General features: G+C 64.6%; 2 protein-coding genes across 3 annotated transcripts; one reads left to right on the forward strand and one right to left on the reverse strand.

The window, feature by feature from the left end:
* Window positions 1-4,488: 4,488 nt before the first annotated feature.
* Window positions 4,489-7,939, forward strand: ZBTB42 (zinc finger and BTB domain containing 42). Its single transcript, XM_043557107.1, has one exon. The coding sequence runs from the start codon at window positions 4,541-4,543 to the stop codon at window positions 5,765-5,767; it is 1,227 nt and encodes a 408-aa protein (XP_043413042.1). The 5' UTR covers window positions 4,489-4,540; the 3' UTR covers window positions 5,768-7,939.
* On the reverse strand, window positions 7,581-23,658 carry LOC122469594. 2 transcript variants are annotated; one of them, XM_043557106.1, is made up of 4 exons: window positions 23,613-23,658; window positions 11,306-11,479; window positions 10,136-11,113; window positions 7,581-9,320 (listed from the first exon to the last, which is right to left on the reverse strand). In XM_043557106.1, the coding sequence occupies exons 3-4, from the start codon at window positions 10,880-10,882 to the stop codon at window positions 8,772-8,774; spliced, it is 1,296 nt and encodes a 431-aa protein (XP_043413041.1). In that variant the 5' UTR covers window positions 10,883-11,113; window positions 11,306-11,479; window positions 23,613-23,658; the 3' UTR covers window positions 7,581-8,771. The 2 variants fall into 2 exon arrangements, with proteins under 2 accessions (XP_043413041.1, XP_043413040.1); XM_043557105.1 differs by having other exon boundaries at window positions 10,136-11,479.

The following is a 23,658-nucleotide window of genomic DNA, read 5'->3' on the forward strand; positions in this document are numbered from 1 at the left end:
TGGTGGCTCCCCAAGCCTGTCTGGAGCCCGATGGCCATTTGAGTAAAGGCATCTTGGCTGGGAGGCTGCGTCCCGGTGGTCCAAAACCCGCCGGCCGCCGTATTGGCCCCCGGCCCATCTCCAGGAGGCCTCCCTCCCTGCTCTGCACGGAGCTCTGGGGCCCGCCGAGGGCCTGAGACCTGTGTGAGCCCCAAGCAAGCCCCACTCGGGCAGCACCCAGTCCCGGCTGCAGGCGGGGCCTCCCCCCCACCCCCGGAAGGCGGAGCTGCCGCCCCCAAGAAGCCCCCTTGTGGCCCAGATAGATGAAGACCCAGTCCTGTCAGCCAGCCCTGGCCCGTGCTGGGGCCCCTGGGGAGCCCCTCGCCAGATGTTCCCCACAAAAACTGCTGTGGCAGCCCCGAGGACGTGGACGGTGGCTGCCTGCCGCCTTCGGAGCTCAGGGGCCTCGGGCCCCGTCACCTTCTGCTGCCGCCAGCCATCCGGCAGGACTCGCGCCCCGGCTGCCCGGTCTCAGCAGCAGCTGTAGGGCGGGGCCTGAGGGCGGCTCCCAGGCCAGGTGGCTGCCCGGCCAGCTGCATCCAGGGGTCTCCGCCTGCCGTGGCCTCCTGTCATCCCTCTGCCCGAGACCTCGCCAGGCCAGAGAGGGGATCCGAGGGCTGGGGTGGCCAGCCGGGACAGCCTCTCCTGGGAGCGGGGGGGTGGGACAGGAGGACCTGAGTCAGACCTTCCCACCCAAGAGGTACGGGGGAGGGGGCCTGCACTCCCTCACAGCGGGGACACGCCGCCTTCCGTGGCTCATCCCTATCTGGGCTGGCCTCCCCGGCTCCCATAGGCAGTGTCCCAACCTGCTTCGGCCTCTCTCTACACCCACAGCCTCTGTCGGGGCCCCAAGGAGCACTTTGTCCCCACAGCCTGGCAGGGCAGGGCAGGACACCCTGCCGGCCCCGGGGCCTCCCTCGGGCCTGGCTGGGGAGCAGTCCGCAGCAGACGGCCAGCCCTGCCTCCGTGGCCTCAGGGGCCAGACCTGGGGAAGCAACGCGGGACAGGTAGGCGCCACAGAGCACTCGGGATTCGGTTGGACATTCCTCAAAGCCACCGCATGCATTCAAGAGACATTTACTGAACCCCCTGTGTCAGGCCCAGCCAACTTCCTGGCCTCGTGAGGTAGTGTGGTCACATGACATGGGGAGCACTCTGGAAAAGGCTAAGGCCCAGAAAGGAGAAGATGGCCTGGGGGTGCTCTTAGCCGGGGTGGTCAGGGGAGACCACTCTCCAGGGGGAGGGGGGGAGGGGAGGGGGTTGGGCAGAGACGAGTGGGGGAGGAGCCGGGGAAGAAGGGCTCTCGGAGGGGAGGTCTTGCTGTGGGCCTGGCTGCAGGTGACGGTGTTAAGGCTCAAGGAGGTGAATGGCTGTGCCCGAGGTTGGCAGGGGGCAGGCGGTAGGCTGTGAGCCCAAGACCCCAGGGGCAGTCCTGTCCGGGTTCTCTCTGACCTGCCTTGAATTCCCCTCCTCCTGGGGGGGCCTGGGCTGGGGGTGCCAGGAAGAGGGGGGCGTGCTTGAGGAGGGGCCCCCAGAGTGGATGGAGCTTGGGAGCCAGGGGCAGTCTCCGTGGCTGAGTGCAGGGTGAGCTCAAGGTTCCAAGGTTTCCAAGGGTTCCAAAGGGTCGCAAGGGTTCCAAACCTTGCCTGGTTTGGGGAATAAAAATACAAGATGTTGGGGCGCCTGGGTGGCGCAGTCGGTTAAGCGTCCGACTTCAGCCAGGTCACGATCTCGCGGTCCGGGAGTTCGAGCCCCGCGTCGGGCTCTGGGCTGATGGCTCAGAGCCTGGAGCCTGTTTCCGATTCTGTGTCTCCCTCTCTCTCTGCCCCTCCCCCGTTCATGCTCTGTCTCTCTCTGTCCCAAAAATAAATAAACGTTGAAAAAAAAATTAAAAAAAAAATACAAGATGTCCAGTCAGATTTGAGTTGCAAATGAATAAGGAATAAGTTTTAGTATAAAAATGTGGCGCCTGGGTGGCTCAGTCGGTTGAGCATCCGACTTCGGCTCAGGTCATGACCTCACGCTTTGTGGTTTGAGCCCCACATCGTCGGGCTCTGTGCTGACAGCTCGGGGCCCGGAGCCTGCTTCGGATTCTGTGTCTCCCTCCCTCAAGGCCGCTTCCCCGCTCATGCTCTCTCTCTGTCTCAAAAATAAATAACACATTAAAAATTTTTTTAAATAAATAAAAATGTGGCTTTCCTGGGGCGCCTGGGTAGGTTAAGCGTCTGACTCTTGATCTCAGCTCAGGTCATGATCTCACAGTTTGTGAGTTCCAGCTCCGAGTTGGGCTCAGCGCTGATGGCACACAGCCTGCTTGGGTTCTCTCTCTCCTTCTCTCTGCCCCTCCCCTGCTTGCGTGTCTCTCTCAACTTAAAAATAAATAAACTTGAAAAAAAAAAACGTGGCCTTCCTTCCCACAGGCTGTAGACACCAGCTGTGCTGGCCCAGTCCTCAGGTCTCCAACCTAAGGACTTGAATAGGACCCCCCTGGGGGCTACTCACTCAAGAATCTCACAGGCCTCTGACGACTGGCGCTGGAGGTCCCATCCTTTGTGGTCCAGCCCCTCCCCAGCAGCCCGGCCCCCTCCCCCGTCAGGCCCCTGGTTGAGACTCCTCCTCCCCAGCCCCACCTCCGACTCCTGGGCAGCCGGGCAGTGCAGGTGGGAATTCAGGAGACTGTTCAGGTTCGAATCCTGGTTCAGGGACTTAATGCCTGCTGTGTGGCCGTGGGCCCCTTACCTAAAAACCTCCTCCATCAAGCGGGTGTAATAATACGAGTGCCCAAGTAACGGGATTCCTGTGAAGGTGAGCCGAGCAGTGGTCAGTGCCTCAATCCTGCTCGGTCAAGGGCAGCCCCTTTAGACCATTGCCCCAGGGAGACTCCCAGCCAACAGTACCTCCACCCCCGCCCCTGGGGCCCCAACTGCTCCAAAATCATCGCTTTCTATTTCTAACTTATATTTAATTTGTATTTATTTTTGAGATAGAGGATAGAGACAGCGCGTGAATGGGGGGGGGGGGGGGAGGAGGGGGGGCAGAGAGCGAGGGAGACACAGAATCCCAAGCAGGCTCCGGGCTCCTAGCAGACAGCTCTAACGCGGGGCTCGAACTCACAAGTTGTGAGATCATGACCTGAGCCAAAGTCGGAGGCTTTAACCCACCAAGCCTCCCAGGCGCCCGCATCGCTCTGTTGCACTCAGGCTACTTCCGTCTCCCAGCAGCCGGAGGGGCTGCTCTTGCACCGGGCCCCCGGGATGCCAACTCCTCCCCTCCACAGGGTCTCCCCGTCCCTAAACACTTTTCCTCTGGACTCTGGGGCGCCTGGGCCTCCCTCCCTCCGACGAGGCGTTTGTGGCCCTATCCACCGTGTCTGCGGAGGCGCGCCCTGTCCGTGAGGCTCTGGGACACCCAGCTCGGGGCTCTGGGCCCCCAGCACGGGTTGTGCCGAGCTCCGCTGAGCGGGTGGGACCCCCCCCGCCTCCCCCCCCCCCCCCGCCCCCCGTCCCGGCCTCCGCGGTCGAGGTCCTGCTTGAGTGTTTGGAAGAGGGTACCAGCCAAATTCACTGCAACCTCAGAAAGAAGCTTTCCACGAAGAAGAGGTGTCATCTTTTCAAAATTTACGACCCCCTCCGCGTGTCCCCTGCTTCGTCCCAGGGCCAGCGCCCCGCGAGGTGCGCCCTCGGGTGACAGCCCCACGCGGGGCCGGAGGGGATCCGGTCTTCGGAAGGGGTTCCTCAGCCGAGGGGCGCAGTGGGGACCCCACCGCGGGGGGGGGGGAGAGGATTGGGGACACGGAGGCGTAGGCGGCAAATATCGCGAGAGAGCCCCCTCCCCGCCGCGCCCCTCATCCCCTCCCACCCCGGTGCCCCAGCTGGCGGCGCGCCGGGGGCCCGGCTGGGCGAGGCGGGGCGGGCCGGGAAGGGGCGGCGAGGGTGACCTCAGCGGTTCCGCCGCTCCGGGAAGTCGCCTCGGCCCGCCCCCTCCAGCCCCCGCCCCGAGTTTCGCTCTCTCCGGGGCGGGGCGACGGCGGCCTCTGCCTGGCCGGCCAAGTTGGAGCGCGCCCCGCCCGGCGCCCTCCCCGCCGGGGCACGCCGCCCGGAGCCCCGCGCACCGGGGCCGCACCGGGGAGGGCGCGCGGCGCGGGCGGCGGCCGGAGAGCGGCGCGGGGCGGCGGAGGTGAGCGCGGGGGGCGGGCGCCGGCTCCGCCCGCCCCGCCCGCCGGCCCGCTCCCCACGGCCGCGCTGCCATAAATGGGGCCCGCGGCGGCGGCGGCGGCGGCGGCGGAGGGCCGGGCGGCGGGCGGGGACGCGGGCGTCGGGGGACGCGGCGCCCCGCGGAGAAGTTCGGGGGCGGCCCGGCGGGGACGCGCGCAGGTTCGCGCCCCGAGACCCGCCCCGCGGCCGGCGGCTTCTGTTTCACTCGCGGGCGAGCCGGTCCCGCCGGGGCAGGTGCGGGGGCGCGCGGGGGCGCCCCGTCCGCGCCCGCGGAGGCCGGCGGCCACATGGAGTTCCCGGAGCACGGCGCGCGGCTGCTGGGCCGCCTGCGGCAGCAGCGGGAGCAGGGCTTCCTGTGCGACTGCACCGTGCTGGTGGGCGCCGCGCGCTTCCCGGCCCACCGCGCCGTGCTGGCCGCCTGCAGCGTCTACTTCCATCTCTTCTACAGGGACCGGCCCGCGGGCGGCCGCGACGCCGTGCGGCTCAACGGCGACGTGGTCACGGCGCCCGCCTTCGGCCGCCTGCTGGACTTCATGTACGGGGGCCGCCTGGACCTGCGCAGCCTGCCGGTGGAGGACGTGCTGGCCGCCGCCAGCTACCTGCACATGTACGACGTCGTCAAGGTCTGCAAGGGCAGGCTGAGGGACAGGGGCCGCGCGCTGCCCCGGGGGCCCCCCGCCGCCCGGGCAGAGCCGCTCGGGCCGCCGCCGCGCACCCCGCCCGCCCGGGCCCCGGAGAAGGCCGGGCCGCCCCGCTCTGGGCTCCGCGCGCTCCCCGCGCGAGCCCCGGGGCCCCCTCCCTGGCAGGCCCCGGGAGACGCCGAGCGGGCCCTGGACCTGTCGCTGAAGCCGGGCCGCAGGCGGGAGCCAGCGCACGCACCGCGCGTCCTTCACACGGCCCCCCGCGTCCAGATGCGACACGGCGCGCAGCCACCAGTGCGGGACTCGCGGGACTCGCCGTCGGAACGGGACGGCGGCGCCCACGGCCCCCCGCAGCCACCCTGCGCCCCTGCAGCCGAGCCGTCGGCGGGCGGCCGCGAGCCGGAGCCGGAGCCGGAGCCGGAGCCGGAGCCGGATGCGGAGCTGGGGGCCCGCGGGGACGAGCTGGGCCCCGGCGCGCGCCCGTGCGTGTGCCCGCTGTGCGGCAAGCTGTTCCCCGGGGCCCACGTGCTGCAGCTGCACCTGAGCGCCCACTTCCGGGAGCGGGACGGCGGCCGGGCGCGCCTCTCGCCCGACGGCACGGTGCCCACCTGCCCGCTCTGCGGGAAGACCTTCTCGTGCACGTACACGCTGAAGAGGCACGAGCGGACCCACTCGGGCGAGAAGCCCTACACGTGCGCGCAGTGCGGCAAGAGCTTCCAGTACTCGCACAACCTGAGCCGCCACGCGGTGGTGCACACGCGCGAGAAGCCGCACGCCTGCCGCTGGTGCGAGCGCCGCTTCACGCAGTCGGGGGACCTCTACCGCCACGTCCGAAAATTCCACTGTGGGCTGGTCAAGTCCCTGCTGGTGTGACTTGTGTCTGTGCGGCGCGAGGGGGTGGGGGGGGGCTGGAAAAGGGAGGGGAGGGACCTCCCGGCTGGGACACTGGGATGGAGCTGCGGCGGGGTTGGGGGGAGCCCCGGGGTCAGAGCTCCCAGCGGTGGAAGACCACTGCTGCCCCTGGCGGGGACCTCAGACCGGGGCCGACTCAGGGTGGCTCGGGCAGCCCTCTTCCACGCCCGGCCCCTGCTCCCTTCCTCCGACTCACGTCTGCCCCCAGCCCGTGCCCTGATCTTAAACACCGTCTTGCCCTCCTTCCCCCTCCAGCCAGTGTCTCCTTTGCCCCGAGCTCCGGCCCAGGCTCCTTGGCTCCAGGAGGCACGTGTGTCCCCCTCCGAGGGCTCTCCTGACCACCCGCGCTGGCGCACTGGCGGAGCGTGTCCCAAAGCGTGTCAGAAGCTGTCAGCGTGTCCCAAAAAGGGCACTTGGACGGAACAGGCCGCCCCGGCGGGTGGCAGTAGGAGCTTCTTCGGGAGGCCCCGGGCACAGGGAGCGCGGGCAGGGGAAATCAGGGTTCTGCAGAACCTGCCAGAAGCTGAGTGGCTCCGGGGTTCCAGGTGCCGGGGTGGGAGGTGGGTCCCCCAGAGCTCGTGATCCCGACCACACGGGAACTCCCGCGGAGGGAGGGAATCGGAACTTGGAAATGATTCTCTTTAGACGCAGAAGGGGCCTCCCCGAGGCTGCCAGCTGTCTTCCCGTGGGCGACGGGCCGTGCTCTTCCCTGCCTGAGCACAGCGTCCAGGGTGCCTCTGCGCATCCCTCGGGTGGGGCCGGGAAGGGCCTGGGAAGGGAGCCGCCCACCGGCGTGGCCGCAGGTTGCCCCTGGGCTGCTGTGGGCCTCGCCCTGAGGTCACTGCCTGCTCAGGGTCTCCCTGGAGCTGCCGGTCATTTCCAGAGCCGTGATCTGGGGGCCCGAAGCTGCTCTCTCTGATCGGGGGCAGTGTTTGCAGGCCTTCCCTTCCCTCCAGTGGGGCCTGGGCGAAAGCTGCCATCGGACAGAGAGGGCACGGGGTCGGGAGGCAAGCCCCTGATGGGCTGGGGTCACAGCCCCCACTGTCGTCCACAGCTCCTAGAATGGGCAGACCTCTGAGTGTGCGTTTGGAGGGGTCACCCCGCCTAGCCCGCCTACTCACTCAGCAAATCTTGCTGCCGGAATGTCCTCGCTGACGGCAAGGAGAGAGGCCAGAGGGAGGCCTGCCACAGCTCCCGGGGGCCCTGCAGGTGGCAGACCCCCGGGACTCCGGGTTCCCACTGACTGGAGGCACTGAGGACAGAGTCCAGCCAAGTTTAAGTTATTCTCCCGTCTCCTGGCAACACTTGATGTCCTATTTATTCATCTGTCTGGTCTGGAGTGAAATGACCGGTGACCTTCACAGCAGGTGGACCGAAGGGGCCGTCTCCCCCCACAGGCTCCCGGCTCTCCTGGTGTGTGGGCCGCCCACCGTGCAGTGCGGGGGGGCCCCCTCCCCATTGGTGCTTGGGGTTCAGAGGCCCTGGACTGGGTGCAGACTGAGAGAGAGCTGGGGGAAGGGGACCCCCTGCTTGTGAGTATCGCGGAAGGGCTGGTGGCACCTCACACTCGGTGTCCTGTACTGAGTCAGGGTTCCGTGTGTGTGTGTGTGTGTGTGTGTGTGTGTGTGTCCCCAAGCCACGCCCACAGCCCAGTGGGCAGCAGGGAGACTGGGTTCTCCCCGGGGGTTTCCACGGGGAAGAAACTTACTGTCCTCCCCTGAGTTCTCAACACTGGATTCATCGTCTTCTGCAAACAGTTACTGTGAAGTTAATGTAAAGAGAGGTGGTGAGTTTATTTGTTAACCAATGCGGTTCCGACGAAATGTCTATATATTTAACGCCCTGATTGTGTGGGAACGTGTATTAGAGGCGCGAGCAGGTGCATTTCGAGGGGAGCCTGCCGGGTGGGGTCCTCGCAGGCTGGTCCAGCCTCCTCCTCACGGCCTCGTGCTGCTCTGCCCCTGGGGTGACGGCTCCCGGTGACCCAGAGGACGGTTGTTTGTGCTTAGCGTTTGGCGGGAGGTTTCCTTTGCACGCACCCGCCTGCCACGAGTCTGGAAACCGGCGCTGTCTTCCTGTGTTCACATGATCGTCTTGATGATGACCGTGGTAATAAAGTCCGCCCCAGGTGGAGATGGGCAGGATTATTCCTGGGGACCGGGGTGTGCGCGTCCCCGGGTGTGTGTGTGAGGTGTGGGCGCTGCTGGTCTGGGTGGGGGGGGGGCGGGGGAGGGTCCCGGTGGGCAGCGGCCACTCGGGGGGGCCCTGTCTCAGGTGGCATCACCTGCTGTGCCCCGTGGGGGGGCGTGGGCCAGGGCAGGGCTGTGGATGGGTCGCCTCCACTGCCCTGAGTGAGGGGAACAGGATGCAGCCTGGGACCCGGTCAGAGGCCTCAAACTTCTTCGGGGGGAAGGGGTGTCAAAGGGGGCCCCTGCTGGGCAGCCACAGGCCCTGGAGCTTGGATCTGAGGCTCCTCCCGACGCTCGGGTCTTGGGTCCTCCCGTCTACCCGCCTTTCAGAGGCAACCCCAACTCCCGTGTGCCCCCCCACATGCCCTTTGCCCTCTGTCCTCCCACCGTAACTCCGGTGCCTCCCACCTCCCTCAGGGTGGGGCCGGGCCCTCAGAGGCCTGGATCTGGGCAGTGCTGGTGGGCCTGGCCCCAGGGGTGGGGGGGTAGGGGGGCTCTGGAGCCCTGAGCCAGATCAGAGCTGGCAGGTGGGCTCGGGTGGGTGCCCCAGCCCTTGCCCGGCCCTCGCGTGGGAGCAGGACGCTGGAGGCTCTCAGCACGTCCCTGGGCCCGGGGCAGAGGAGCACACGGCCTCACGTGCAGGCCAAGCCTCGCTCTGGCCAAAGTGTCCTTCAGGAAGAGCGGAAGCAGACAGACCCAGGGGCAGGGCAGGGACCAAGGGGTCCCCAGAGGTGGTGCTCAGCTGAGCTGGTGCTGAAAAGCCTGCTGTGTTGTGGCTAGACTTTGAGGCCCGACCCGTCCCGGTCCCAACCGCAGCTCGTGGCTTCTCGGAGGTGGTGCCTGGTGCCTCCCCTCCCCCACGCAGCCTGCCTCCCACTGAGCCTTCCTCCTGGACCGGAGCCACTGTCCTGCAGGGGGACCCTGTCATGTTCCCAGTTGGGCCCGTGACTCAGCGGCCCTGTCAGAACCAGGGAGCAGGCTGTTGCCATGCTAACCAGGCAGGGGAGGGGGGCGGGGGAGGGGCCGACCAGGGCCCGGGCTTCCAGGGTCCTTCCCGCCCGCCCAGCGCTGCCAAGCTGTGTCCACACCCAGCCCGCTGCCCGGTCTGTCACCCAGGCTGCCAGCTCCGTTCCTCGCAGGCTGGAGCCACCCAGCCTGACCCACTGGCTGGATGGTAAACCGAGGCACGTGGAAGGGTCTGGCGCCTCCGCCTCCAGCTCCTCCTGCATCGTCACCTCCAGCAGATCCCCACAGAAACGGACCCCTGAAGTCTGGACCAACTCGCAAGTGGAGGGCGCAGTGCTGGCCATCTGCACGCTGGCGACCTGTAGGAGACGGGGGCGAGCCCCGGTCCCTGTCCCCCCTTTCCCTGCAGCCCTCACTTCCGGGCTGTTCCCGGGGTCCCGCCGCACCCCCTCTGTCCGTACTCAGGGCAGAACGGGTCTGTGCATCTCCCGACCACCCCACCTGACCTCCCCCACGGCAGCAGGGAAGGCAGCCCTCTGCCCGTCAGAGTCCTTCTGGGCAGGGCCACCGGCCCTCATCCTTGTCCCCGGGCTCTTCTGCCCGGCTGCTCAGTGCACAACGGGAACAAGGGCGGGGTGCACAGCTTTGGAGGGGAAAAGGGGGTCAGGCCCGGCAGGCGCACGGGCAGTGGCCACCAAGCGCGGGCCGCCTCCCCGGGGCCGTGCCCGGGTCAGAAGGCGCCCAGGACAGAGGGCACCACAGAGCCGGCCGAGCTGTGCCGGGTTGCAGGTGACAGCAGTTTGCGGTTTGGGGACCGGCGCCGTGGGCCCCGAGCCTTGTCACAGAGCCACCCGCCCCCGGCCCTCACCCTCCCTGCTGCGTGCCCCTGCAGCTGTCCCTGGCGGAGCCCCCGGGCCGTGGGAGCCGTGGGAGGAGGATGGGGACAGCCGTCTGGGGCCTGGGGCGGCTCCAGGCTGCGGGCCTGGGAGCTGATCTGCTCCGGGCCCGAGGCGGGCAGGCGGGCGGGAGGCAGCTCCGGGAGCAGACCAGCCGGGCTCACGGCGCCCAGGCGCCCACCCAGCCCAGCCCCAGCCTGGCTGGCAGCTGGCCCTGCAGAGACGTCAGTGGATCTGGGCATCCCCGGAAATCTCGGGGGGGGAGGGCAGGGACTCACCTCCCTGATCGGGACCAAATGACGTTTCCAGCAATTTGAACAAAAGCCTGTGTGCAGAGACCCAGCCGTGCCTTCCTGTCGCTGGCTTGTCCGCCGCTGCATGGTGAGCTCAGGCCACCAGGACAGAGCAGCGCGCACCGGGCGGCTCCCACGGCCTCGGAGTTCTGGGGCTGGAAGTGTGAGATCAGCTGTCACAGGGCCGGTAGCTCTCGAGGGCTCTGCCCCGGGCGTGTAGATGCGTCCTCTCCCCGTGCCCTCACGAGGCCACCCCTCTGTGCGTGCCTGTGTCCTGATGGCCTCCTCCTCGAAGGGCACCGGTACCATTGCTCTGGGGCCACCCCGGGAACCTCGTTGTAACCTGAACGCCTTTGTAAAGAGCCCATTTCCAAATACCGTCACCTTCTGAGGGGCCGGGCGTTCGGGTTTTTGGAGAGGCATTTTGGAGAGACGCAATCCAACCCCTAGCCAGCGGTGTTCCAGAAGAGTGCGGAGGCCCCGTCCGAGCGAGCCGCTGCCGTACTCCCGTAGGTTTGGCGAGGTCCCGTTCTGTCCTCCGATGTGCCGGGCACCCCATGGGCTCTGACCCCGCCCTGCCCACGGGCCGTGGGGCACAGCTGCCTGCCTCTGCTTGGCGTTCGGGGCCTCAGCTCGGGGAGGACCCCGCCCTGCCCACAGCCTCCACACCTGAGCCTCACCCCGCACCGGCTGCGGCCCAGGGCTCGGCCCCTCGGCCCAGCCGGCTGTCATCCAGACTCTGTCCCCTGCAGAGTGTCAGGTACATCCAGTTTCTTCCATCTGCCCCCCCAGCCAGGGCCAGGAAGGGAGGCGGGGGCGCCTGTGCCCCCCGCCCCGCCACTCCCAAGACCCCACCCTCTCTCTGCTGGGCTCCGAACCCCAGGTCCCTGTGTTCACAGAGGGCTCACGCCGCTCCGGCTCCGCGTCCCGTCTCCGAGGCCAAGGCTTTCAGCGTCCAACAGCCTGCGGCCAAACACATCCAGCACCCTTCGCTGCGCTCGGCGGCCTCTCCCTCTGCCCCCGCGCCCCCGCTCGCCCAACAGCAGCACCCCCTCCGGAACCTCGAGTCCAGATCCCCCGGCACAGCACCAGCCGCGTCCCCGTCCGACCAAGCAGCTTCTGCGACGCGGACCACCGCCGTGGCCACCTCCTCACCGTCTGCCCCCGCCTTCCTCCGGCTCCCCGGTCCTCACCGGGAGTCTCTGCCTGTCTCCTCCTGTCCTGGTCCTTGGCAAGCCCAGATGCACGCAGCCCTCCCCTCACCGCACAGCCCGCAGAGGGGAGGCTCGGGAGGGCTGCTGACCCCGTTCCGACAGCGTCCTGAAAGGGCTCAGTCGGTGGAGCGTCCGACTCTTCCGCTCGGCTCAGGTCACGATCTCACGGGTCGTGGGGTGGAGCCCCCCGTGGGGCTCTGGGCTGACAGCCCAGAGCCTGCTCAGGATTCTGTCTCTCACTCTCTGCTCCTCCACCACCCATGTTCTCTCTCTCTCTCCCTCTCTCAAAATAAATAAACATTAAAAAAAAAAAAAAGGGACTGCAGAACCAGTGGCTCCCAGGGGCCAGTGAGGCCACCACAGAGGACGAGACATTCTGGACACGAGCATCGCGTTTCAGAAGACGACTTGAAGGCGCCGGGGGGCGAGGCAGGCGGCAGCACGTGGACAGGTGTCCACACGAGAAGCGCCCAGTGCGGCCGGGAGGTGTGTGCGGCGGCGGGCCGGGCAGACATTTCTCGAAAGAACTTAGCACGTTCGCGGAAGGGTGCTCAGCGCCACTCATCACGGGGCGGGGGTGTCGATGGAAACCACGGCGAGATCCCAGAACGCGCCTGTCCGCAGCCCGAAGGCGACGCCAGCCCCGGGGAGGCGGGGGGCGGGCCAGCCCCTCAGGAGGTCAGCCGTGCACCTGCTACTTGACCCGGCACTTCTGCCGTTGGGACCATCCAGCGGGAATGAAACACGTGTCCCCCAGAGGGACCTTCCTCAAGTGTTCGCAGCACCAAAGGCCAGAAGCCACCCGAGAGCCCATCCCCCACAGACCGGGCAGACCACTTGCACGGTCCTCTCCCCGCGGGACAGCGCGTAGCAACGAGGAGGGGTGGCTGGCAGGCCACCACGGCGTGGGCCAGTGTCCCTGTTCTGAGGGAGAGAAGGCGGGCAGGAAGGGCGCCTGCCGTACAGTCTCCTTGGCGTGAGTTTCTAGAGTGAAGTCACGTCCAGCAGAGCAACCAGACTTTAGCCTCCGTGGGGGGGACGAGCATCGGCCGGGGGCACCTGCGAACTTTTCTGGGGTGATGGGCCGTTCTTGAGTTTTATAGGGCGGAGTGCTACGTAGCTGTCAGAGTGGGTAAGGTTTACAGTGAAGACTGGCGCATTCTGAAGCACGTTTAAAAAAATGATAAAAATAGTTGCTAAAGGGCAAGAACAGAGGCGTAGAAGCAGCTGGAAAGCGGGAAGAGGGCAGCTGTTGAGACCGATGACACACGCAGGGGGTTTACTGTACCTCAAACACTTGCATGCGCGAGGCGCCCCGGGGGCTCGGCCCGTTAAGGCTCCGACTTCAGCTCAAGTCATGATCTCAGGGTTCTTGGGTTCAAGCCCTGCATCGGGCTGTGTGCTGACGGCTCAGAGCCCGGAGCCTGCTTCGGATTCTGTGTGTGTGTGTGCATCTCTCTCTCTGCTCCCTCCCTGCTCACGCTCTGTCTCTGTCTCTCTCTCTCAAAAAATAAATATTCTTTTAAAAAACTTACATATTTGACACTTGCCTTAACAAAGTGCTTAGAAACACTAGGGGCGCCTGGGTGGCCCAGTCGGTTAAACGTCCGACTTCAGCTCAGGTCATGATCGCACGGTTCCCGGGTTCAAGCCCCCCGTGGGGCTCTGTGCTGATGGCTCGGAGTCTGGAGCCTGCCTCGGATTCTGTGCCTCCCTCTCTCTGTCCCTCCCCAACTCACACTCTTGTCCTTCTCTCAAAAATAAACAAACATTTAAAAAAGTTAAAACCAAACCCAATGCTTAGAGACACCGTTTGGCATCAGACTGGCGATGACGACGGCTCCGTCACCTCGGTCCCTGGTGGGGCCGCGGGGCAGCAGCGCTGTGACAGACGCCTGGCAGGCGCGAAGTCGGCTAACATCTGATTCCGGGCCGAGTCCGGAGCTGCTGCCCACATCACGGCGACACGAGCGCTTCGACCCCGGAGTTCTGGGGATCTGTCTTCAGATAAGCTCGGACGTGTGCAGAACGGCGTGCGAGGCCGGGTGGCGGAGCGCTGTTCCACCCGGCCGGTCATCGCTGAAGGCTCGGGCACTGTCGGCAGGGGACCCGCCAAGCCGTGGTATTAAACGGGACACCACGGCCACAAAGGTGCCTGCGTGGCACCGCACGGCCTCCGGAAGCCCCCACCAAGTGGGAGTCACAGAGCACACGGGTGGCAGCGTGCCACCCTCCCGCCACGGAGAGCGGAAATTGTAAGCACGTGAATATGCGTTTGCACGGTTAACAAGATACTCTTGGAAAGATGTTGAAGAGAATAATCGGTAACTCGGGAATTCTGGTCCCTCACGGGGAGGAGACTTGGTCCCTGCAGGACGGGGAGAGGTGGGGAGACCTGGCTTTATTTCGGATCGGGTTACTGGGCATTAGTTGCCAACCTACGTGAATTAGGTTCCACCTGAAACCCCGCCCTTTACCCCTCACCCCTCCCTCCTCTGCTCCTTCTCCCGGATGGCTTAATTCTGTGTGCGGTTTCCTTCCTTCCTTCCCGAAGTGTTGCGTTTTCGTCTCCATTCTGGCGTTAAAACGGACACGGTGGACCTGCTCCCTCTGGCTCGTGCCCCCTCCCACCCCGTTTGTCCCTGCCTTTGGGCTCCCACTAGGACTCGTGTCTTGGGTATTCTCCAATGTTCCTGTAAATGCGGATATTCTTTGTCCCCAGTGTCACCCAAAAAGGCTGCTGCACTATTCTGCAGCAGGGTAGCTGCTCATTCCTGCCTTTTCAGTTTGGGTTTTTTTCCTTTACTATTTTTGCTTGTTCGTGTTTCAGGCGAACTCTAGAACCGGTTCCTCTAGTTCAGAGGGAAAAGCTGTTTACTCCGCAATCCCCGCCAATACAGCCCCTTCCCCACGACTCCCCCCGCACTGCTCGCGAAACTAGCCACCTCCTCGCTGCCTTCCCGTCACGTGGCCTCCGTCTCAACAGCATCTTGCTCCGCTAACCACTCCCCGCTTCACTCGCTGCTCTCCCAGGTCCTTTCTACCCCACTGGCTTCGGCCACCTCCATCTCCGAACACGCCGGCACTCGGCCCCCCGCCAGGCTTCTCCATCAGCGCCGGTTCCTTAGGGAGCCTCGCCCTTTCCGTTTCGACAGATGCCATCTCCTGTTGGTGCCCCCTGAGCGGGCATTGCCTGCCACCAGCTCCCCTCTGCGTCCAGTCACAGATGCGACGCCTACACACGCCTCCTGCGTGCCTTCCAGGAGCACGGGATGAAACCCGGATCCCCCCACAAACCGGTTCTCTCCCAGCTGCCCCCCTTCCAGCAAAGGAGAGCCCCGATGAGCTCGTCCTTCAAGCTGGGAGCCTGGGAGCTCCGTCTTCTTACTCCCCAGGTTCCACAGAAAGTTCTGGGCCCCTGTCTGCACAACCTATCTTGGGCCTGTCCGCCCCCACTGGCAACACCCTAGTCCAAATCACAATCGTGGTCCACAGATACCGCGGCGGTCTTCCGAGGCACCCCTGAGATCAGATGCGGGTGTGGATAATCCCCGCGGGTGTGCGCTCCTCGTCCCGCCCGCAAGGACATCCTGCCCCTTCTTTCCCTCCGACCTCGCCTCCCAGCACCCTGTCCTGGGCCTTTTCTAAGGTTTGGGGTCACCAGCCGCGGACCACGTCCCACAGGGCGCTGTGTGCTTTCCTGCCCAGCCTGGTGAGGGGCGGCCGGAGGTCTGGGGCCCCAGCCGGAGGCCCGGGGGCACCGGGGGGTCCGGGGAGTCTGGCGGCCGAGGGTCCGGGGTCCGAGAGGCCGGGACTCCCGCTCCTCGCCCCTCCGGTCCCAGGTTACACGCCTCCTCCTCACTCTATTCCCACCGGCCGCCGGTCTTTGATGCCGCCCGGGGAGGTTCTCGAGGGGACAATCGTCACGCCCCGCCCTCCCCGAGCTGGCGGGTGGCGAGGAGAGCGGCCGAGGGGCGCTGGGCGTAGAGCCACCGACACGGAGAACTTGACCCTCGGCCCGCGGCCCCCAGTCCGCCCGGAAGTGCCGGCCGGACCGCGCATGCTCGCCCCGCCTCCCGCGCGCTCCCCGGTCACGTGGGACGACGCGCCGGCGCTCCCGGAAGTCCCCCGGGAAACGCGAGCCGCGGGGCCTCGGGTTCCGCCCGGCGGCGCTGCGCGGGGCTGAGTCCGCCGACGGGTGCGCTCGCGGAGGACGGAGCGCGCGGGGACGACGCCGGACGCGTGGGCAGGGGGACGGGGACCCCGGGTCGTCCTCGCTGCGCCGGCGGGACCTGGCCGAGGGGCCCCGGGCGCCTGGGGAGAGACGCAGAGCGCGCACCCGCGCACGGCTACCGGCTGGCTGTGTTCAGGCCTCAGCCCCTGCCGAGCCCTCCGGCTTCTCCCGGGCGGCCGCAGCCCTGCAGACGGGTGGCCGCCGCGGGGCCTGGGCCTTGCTGGCGCTGGGTGGGAGGGCCAGGGGTGCTCAGGGTCCGATCCTCCGCGCTGCCCAAGGCAGCCTGCCTTTCCTGCCGAGCGCCTGCAAACCTCTCGATGGGGACTCTCCGCGGCCCGGCTGGGCCCGGGTTTGGGAGGACGATCCTGGTCTTGCCCCTGGCCGGGCCCTGGCCGGGCCCCGGCCGGGCGGGACGACGCGCACGCAGCCGGGTGGCGTGCAGATCAGGTGGAGGAAAGGTTTGGAGCCAGCCGTGGAATGGAGAATTCCCACCCCGTCTGCAGAGGCTGAGATCCGGAGCTCTGCTACCCTGGAGGGCGCTAGTGCAGGTGCCGTCCTCGCCGGACAGCTGGTTTGCTGCAAATCTGGGAGTCCTGAGACGCTTTCCCCAAGCCTACCTCTGACAGTGCGCAACCTTCCACAGATGACTTCGGAATAAACTCCATCCCCACCCCCGCCTCTGCCTCCAGGCGGTCTGTGTGCCTCTCTTTTCTCCCAGCCTTTGTAAAAGCAAGCTTAATTTACTGCGGAAACTTCCTGAAGTAAGTTTAAACGGACGCCACTCATTTGCTTAAAAGCTTTGTTAACCTGGGGCACCTGAGTGGCCTAGTGGGTTAAGCATCCGACTTCGGCTCAGGTCGTGATCTCACAGTTTGTGGGTTCAAGCCTCACGTCAGGAGCCTGCGTCAGATTCCGTCTCTCTCTCTCTCTCCCTCTCTCCCTCTCTCCCTCTCTCTCTCTCTCTCTCTCTCTCTCTCTCTCTCTCTCTCTCTCTGCCCTTGCCCCGCTTGTTCTCTGCTTCTCTCTCTCTCTCTCAAAAATAAATTGGAAAAAAAAAAAAGCTTTCTTAACCTAGGCTTGGATGGAGGGATGGTCGGATGAATGGATCACTGCTGTATGAATCGATGCATTTTTGGCTTCAAGTAGCAGAAATACTGACAAGTGCAGTCATTTGAACCATTGGGGCTTTGTTTTTCTCCCATAACGGGAAACCTGGAAGCAGGAAGGTTTCTGTGAGTTCAGCAGCCCACAGGTGAACTATCTCTGTAATCCTGTTGGCCTTTTCCTCATGGTCACAGAGGGGTGCCATAGCTCCAGACGCTACCTCCATGTTCCAGGCTGGAGGAAGGTGGAAAAGGATAGTGACAGAGATGTCTGTCTCTTTTATCATGGAAACACTTCCCAGATGCTCCCCGGTAGGCTTCTGGCTACGTCACCGGCCAGAACTGTGTCACATGACAACACTCCTGCAGCATAGTAAAAGAGAAGAGAGTGGGGTTAGTGGCTGGGGGGGGGGGACATCTGTCACCATGGCTGTCCAGTGTCTTTGATGGCTCCCACATTGTGAGTCCCGTCTTCCCACTCAGAATTCGGAGCTCCCCCTTCCGCCGGGGTATGCATCCCCTTGTCCCCTTGCCACTAGGGGCAGATGTCCGACTTGGCGGGTCGTGGGTGGGGGGGCTACTGGGGCAAAGGTGATGGGGTCTGCTTCCTGCCGCTGCTGGACACCGCAGTTCTGGCAGTTCTGGGCTCGGTGGAGGCGGCAGATCCCTTACGCAGACTGGTTCTGGCGGCGGGTCCGTGTTCTGTTCTTGGAAGCTTAGCCTGATCCTCAAGCCACCTCACGGCTCCTTCTAAATCCGTATCTGCTGAACAAGTGGGTTCTGTGGCCTGCACCCGTGTCCCCTCAAACATGATGTTGAAGTCCTAATCCCCAGGACCTGTGAATGTGACTTCATTGGGAAGCGGTCTTCACAGACGTAATCAGCTGGGAAGAGGTGATCAGGGTGGGCCTTAATCCAACATGACCCGTGTGTCTGCAGGAAGAGGGACACTTGGATGCAGACACAGGAGGGGAGAGGCGGACTCGAGTGGTGCAGCTGTGAGCCCCGGAGGGCCAGGACTGACGGCCACACCAGCAGCTAGGAGGGTGGCGGGGAGGCTCCGGACGGAGCACCGTCCTGCCGACTCCTGGATTCCGGACCCGGCCTCCAGAAAGTGAGAGGGGAAACTTCTGCTGTTCTAGGCCCCCCAGTGTGTGGTCTCTAGTTCCGGCAGCCCAGCAAACTCCCGCAGCAACCAAGAACCCAGCGGCTCCTCAAACCACAGTGTCACGGGCAGGAGGGGGGGAAGGGAAAGGGGGGCGGGTGGACGGGTAACCCAAGTGCCAGGGGGTGGAGTTTGCTTAGTGTTGAGGCTCCCGCACCCTTAAGACCCAGTGATTGGCCCAGAGTTTTCTGCCTGTGCTTTCAAAGAAGCAACAGAAGTCCCCTACCTGGCAGCTGCCCTCAGGCACCCTCCCCCCACTGTCCCGCCTACCTGTGCAAAGGGGTGGGGAGGAGGGGAGGCCCGGGGGAGTCCTTGGCCTCACGGGAGCACCGTGTTCACAGCGGGATGGGTGGATTCCACTGCCCGGCCCCCTGGGAGCCAGATGAGGGAGTGCTCCACTCCAAGAAAGAGGGTCTGAAACACCTGTGGGCTGGGAATCCCGCCCCCCCCCAGCCTTCCTGGAGGGACCCTCGTCCTTGGTCCCCGGGGGCTGGATTCACCCTCCCTGAGTTGGGCTGCACACTCTCCCTGGGGGGCTTCCCTGTGGGAGGCACGGGTGCTGAGAAGTGCCCAGTGGCTTGGAGGGGGAGGGCCTCTCAGAGGAAGACCTGGGTGAGGGGGCGTTTTGGGTGTTTACAGAGGGGCGGGGAGGCCGTGGGGCTCCCGCCGTCAGGTCAGGGGCAGGGGTGCTGATGCTGGCTGAGCGGCAGCTTAGGGGCCTACCCCCATCAGCCCTTCCCGGGCCCTGGGCGGTGGGGGGACCCCAGAAGTGCCTGCACATAGTCACGTGTTTTTGAAAATGTGTAACAGTTGCACAGAAGATAAAACATACACTATGAGCACATGAAAGTATAGAAATACATGGAAGTGTAATGTGTGTGCACACGTGCATATATGTACACATGTATATACACATACACACCCACATACACATGCTTCGGCCGCCAAAACAGCGCTATAGACTGTGTCTCTGTGCGTGTCTGCATCCCAATCTCCTTTGCTTTTAAGGACGCCAGTCACACTGGGTCAGGGCCCACCCTGATGACCTCATCTCAACTTGATCACCTTTGTGAAGACCCTATTTCCAAGTGAGATCACAGCCTAAGGTGCTGGGGACTAGGGCTTCCACAGTAAAAAAAAATTAAGTTTCTGTATCTATTTTGAGAGAGAGAGAGGATGCAAGCGCGAGAGGGGCGGGGGGGGGGGGCAGAGAGGGGGAGGGGCCCTGAGAGGGGGAGGGGCAGAGAGAGGGAGAGAATCCCAAGCAGCTTCTGTGCCGTCAGCACAGAGCCCGACCTGGGGCTGGATTCCACGAACGGTAAGATCGGGACCTGAGCCGAAATCAGGAGTCAGACGCTTACGGGACTGAGCCACCCAGGTGCCCCCCAACAATACATTTTTAAACTCCAGGAGCACACGATTCAGCTCATGCCTATAACTATGTGTACACTAGGTATATGTGTGACTGTCTGTGAAAAGATATGTAAATACAGACATCCGTATGTGTGTAAGCTTTTCGTTTATTTTCTCCTTGAAGAGGAGGAGCTCCCAAGTGTGTATTTCAGGCCGGACGAACCTGCAGTTGTCCGTGTCTGGACCCCAGGGGGCGATAAACCCTGGAGCGCTGCAGGTGTGGGGATTTGGCTGTGGGGGGCGCGCCAGAGCGGGGATGGGGGTGCCCCAAACGTCTTCCCGCCCCCTCCCAGGATCCTGCCAGCGGCTCCCACTCCCTGTGGGAACCCAGCTGGCCAGGGAGCCAGAGGATGTGTCGTTCTGAGCCGGCGGCCTGGGGGCGGGGGTTGGGGGAGAACAGACCAGTACAGCTCACACCTTGCGGCTCGGCGTCCACACCCGTCCTTCACTTGCGTGTAACCCTCATACCCAAGAAGGAAGAAATGAAGGCACAGAGGAAAGTCAGCGTGGCCATACTTCCAACCCAGCTCTGTCCCGTGGTGGCAGCCGCTACTAATCCTCTTTGTAGGAAGCAGAGGGAAGGAGAGGATCCGAACAAACCAAAAAAGGCCGGGTTCAGTGAACCTTAGATACGCGTCGCCGCTACGGCACTCACCCTAGCATTGGCTGAGCGCTGGACGAGGGCACGAATGGAAGTGCCCACACTGCCCGGCCCATGCTGGACCCTCCTGCCCCCCGAGCCAAGAGGGCACAAGACCCGGGAGAAGGAGGTAAAGGCTCGTCCCAGAGGCAGCCCCACCTCGCTCCTTCCCAGTCCCAGGTGCTGAGCCAATGAGCGGACCGCACCCCTGCCACAACTTAGGTCCCTTGAGTCACAGGTATGGCCAGCGACGAGGGATTAGCGGAGGACGATGGTGCTTACACCGGCTATGAGACGGGTATTTTTAACGAACCAGGTTATTCCAATGCCGGACCGTGTGGACTCTGCCTGAGCCTGAGAGGTAATCACAGGGGGGACGGGTGGGGCTGGACAGAGCACCAGGGGTTTACCCCTGAATGAGCCGAGATGCTTCCAAACGACAGGTACTGGTGGATGGCGGGATGGCTTGAGAACGGACGGCGGATGGGTGGTGGGTGACTGGATGGGTCAAGATCGGATGGACAGATGGGCGGACAAGGAAAGGACGGATCCGTGGATAGACGTTTGGGGCTGGACGCGCAGATAGGTGATCAGCGGCGGCGTGGGGACAGCGGCTCGGGGGTGGGTGCATAGAAGGTGATTGGACAGATGGGGGATCAGCAGGGACGTGGCCTGAGAACTGCACATGGTTTGGAAACGGATCACGTCCTCCAGTGGATTGCTTTGCCATGACGTCTGCCCCTGCCGACCCTGTGGCTGTGCCAGCGACAACCTGACCCAGTGCCCCGTCGTGTGTGCTCAGGATGCAGGAGTGGGGAAGCATTTTTCCTGGCCGAGGTCGGGGGCAGTGGCCGATGTGGGGCAGAGGTGTGGAGGCACAGGTGGGAACGGGGTGCAGGTATGCTCTGGGGCATGGTCTGGGGGCTGCTGGAGAAGCTCACCTGGGGACTCCAGATGATGCTAGAAGGCCCCAGGGCCTTCTGGGTGTGATTAACAGCAGGCAGCAGATTCCTGTGGCCCCACATGCAAATGGGAAAGTAAATACTGGGGACGCCAGATGCTGACAGGGGTGAGGTGGTGGCAGTGATGGCCTGGCTGGCTGGGGCAGAGGCTGGAGAGGATTCAGACAGGGCTCGCTGGTGCCCAGGAGGGCAGCCAGTCTGGAGCTGAAGGAGGGAGGGTAGAGGGGACAGGAGAGAGTAGAGGTCTGTGGCCATTGTACAGACTTTGACTTTCTTTCACCTTGAGTGAGTGGGAACCCCTGGGGGGTTGGATCCCCCGAGTGACAGGGTCAGGCTTGGATTCCGACCGTATCTTCCTGGCTGCCGCGTGTCGAGCACACACGCAAAAGCGGAAGGATCCGGAAGGTCAGGCGGTACCGCAACTGTGCAAGATCGTAGTGCAGGGGGAGGGCTGGGAGGACTGGGGTCCTGCTGAGGGGGGGGGGACCTTGGTCCTTATGCTCAGGCTGTGGGGGGGGGGGGCACTGCCCCTGGGACGGTGGACCACAGCTCGCTCAGCCGGGCCCCCGGGGAAATCAAGCACTTTAAAGTTCCCAGATGAGGGCTCGCGGGGGAAAGGTTTGGTCCATCTGGGAAGCTCTGCGGGCTGGGACGTGGGGGAGGGGTGGAGGGCAGGGGTCCCACAGAGGCGAGCCCTGGACACGTGCTCTGCAGCAGCTTGAAACCAGGTGTCTGCATGGAGAGGCCCTCTTCCTCCTGGAGTTCAGGGGTGCTGGGCCTCCCGGATGTTCTTAGCAAACTAGGGCACCCAGCCCTGGGGGCTCTTTGCATGCGGAGGAGGGGGGCTCTGGGCATCGAGGGGCGCTCGGTATCCCGAGGGACCCTCTCAGCATCCCAAGGGTCCTCAGCGTAGGGGGTCTCCGCACGGGGCGGGGGCTCTCAGCATCCGCTCAGCATGGGCGGGGGGGGGGGGGGGGAGCGCTCAGCACCCTGGGGACCTCTTTGGAGGCCTCGTCCCCGCGATCAGCGCGCCACCTGGCGGCCCTGCGCCGCCAAGCACCCCGCGCAGGACCCTCCTCTCTTGGGGCCGCGCCGGGGGCTCCTCGGGGCAGACCCCCTGCGCACCCCGAGCGCGGGGCTGCGGCAAGGTACCGCCCCTGAGTGCAGCTGGAGCGGGTGGAATCTGGGGTCCCGCCGGGGGGTGGGGAGCGAAGATCTGGGAGATCCTCCCGGAGCGCGCGGGCCAGGGGGTGTGTGCGGGGCGGGGTCGCGGCGGCGGCCCTGGGGGACCCGGGGGAGCGGCGGAGGGGAGCGAGGGCTGGTCGCGGGGGTTCCCAGGAGAAGGGGGGACGCACGGGGGCCGCGTGCGGAGAGGAGGGGGCGAGGACCAGGTAAGCGGGAAAGGCCTCGCTGGCGGCCGGGTGTGGAGGGAGGGGCGACGAGGCAGGTGCCCAGGGCCGGGATCTGCCGGACGGGAAGGGCTGGGGGGCGCCGGGAGGGGGACCCCAGGTCTGGTACCGGGGTCGGAGAACACGGGGGTGGGGGTGGGGGGCTGGAGAGGTAGCCTAGGTCCCTGCGGGGGCGGGGCGGAGGGCAGGCAGCGTTCAGGTGGGGACCCAGTAGGGGTCTCTGGGCAGTTTGGGGCCAGCATGGTGGGGGGGAAGGGCTGGAGGCGCTCCTGTACCCTCAGGACTGCCGGGGGGGTGGGGTCCCTCAAGGAAGACGCCGGTGCCCACACTCAGCCTGCCCTCTGCCCCTTCCTCCGCTCCATCTGCTGGATTCTCTCCCAAACAGTCCCTGCAGCCTCTCCCCCAAAGCGGCTCCATCTGGGGTCTCCGGAGGGTGTTCTCTGTGGCCACCCAGCCTACGTGCCCCAGGCACTGTCCAGGGTGCCCTCAGGTGCTGTCAGAGTCCGTCCTGGGGAAAACGGCCTGCATCTTCCCTGGGGGGCCCCCACGAGGTGGCCGGCCGCAGGGGGGCAGCTGGTAACACAGCTCACTGGTCCCCAGAGGTTTGGGGCCCCGGGGCCACTGTGAGTGGGGGACGTGGCTGGTTTGGCGGGGGAGGGCAGGCAAGCGGAGAGCCTCCCCATCGCATCACCCGGACTGTCTCCGGGTCCCTCCTGGCCTTGGCTGGATAAAGTGTTTGTGTTTGTTTGAAAGTTTATTTAAGCTTACTTCACGTGTGTGTTTTAAACTTAGAAGAATGACAATGTGTTAAAAATCATGCTGGGTCTTTAGGGAATATGTTTTCCTTGAGGTGTGCGGGAGCCCAAATCTTAAGTGTGCGGTGAGATGACGTCATGGGTATGGAGGCCCCAGCGGCAGTCGGTTCGCCCCCCCCCCCCCCCCAACCAGCCTCTGACCTTCACTCACACGTTAGCTCTGCCTGGCTTTCGGCTTCAGCTTTCTCTCAATGGGTAACGTGTCCCTGGGATTCGTCCCATGTCCAATGGACAGGCCACCGCCCACCCTCCTGGCCGTGGGCACGTGGGCCGTTTCCAGTTTGGGGTGGTTAGCAGTGAAGCCACTCTGACTGTTTTGTCTATTTTCTGGTGGATATAAGCAGGCCCTGATTGTGTTTCTCCTTTCCTTTTTTTCGAAGTATAATTTGCATCTAATGAAGGCGCAGATCGTTCCTGCCAGATATTTGTAAGATATTGTTTATATGCAAAGCCTCTTACCTGCTTTTTGTTCTTTTTAAAAACTTAAAAAATTGAGATATAATTCACCTACCATAGGGGCGCCTGGGTGGCTCAGTCGGTTGAGCGTCCGACT

This window comes from Prionailurus bengalensis, chromosome B3 (assembly GCF_016509475.1).
Source record: "Prionailurus bengalensis isolate Pbe53 chromosome B3, Fcat_Pben_1.1_paternal_pri, whole genome shotgun sequence".
Classification (NCBI taxonomy): Eukaryota; Metazoa; Chordata; class Mammalia; order Carnivora; family Felidae; genus Prionailurus; species Prionailurus bengalensis.

Excerpts from the sequence above, each read along its gene's own strand:
- ZBTB42 (XM_043557107.1), top strand. The coding sequence starts at position 4,541 with ATGGAGTTCCCGGAGCACGGCGCGCGGCTGCTGGGCCGCCTGCGGCAG.
- LOC122469594 (XM_043557106.1), bottom strand. The coding sequence starts at position 10,882 with ATGACAGCCGGCTGGGCCGAGGGGCCGAGCCCTGGGCCGCAGCCGGTG. Across the intron at positions 9,321-10,135 it reads ATTTGGTCCCGATCAGGGAG|GTCGCCAGCGTGCAGATGGC; the intron begins GTGAGTCCCTGC and ends CGTCTCCTACAG.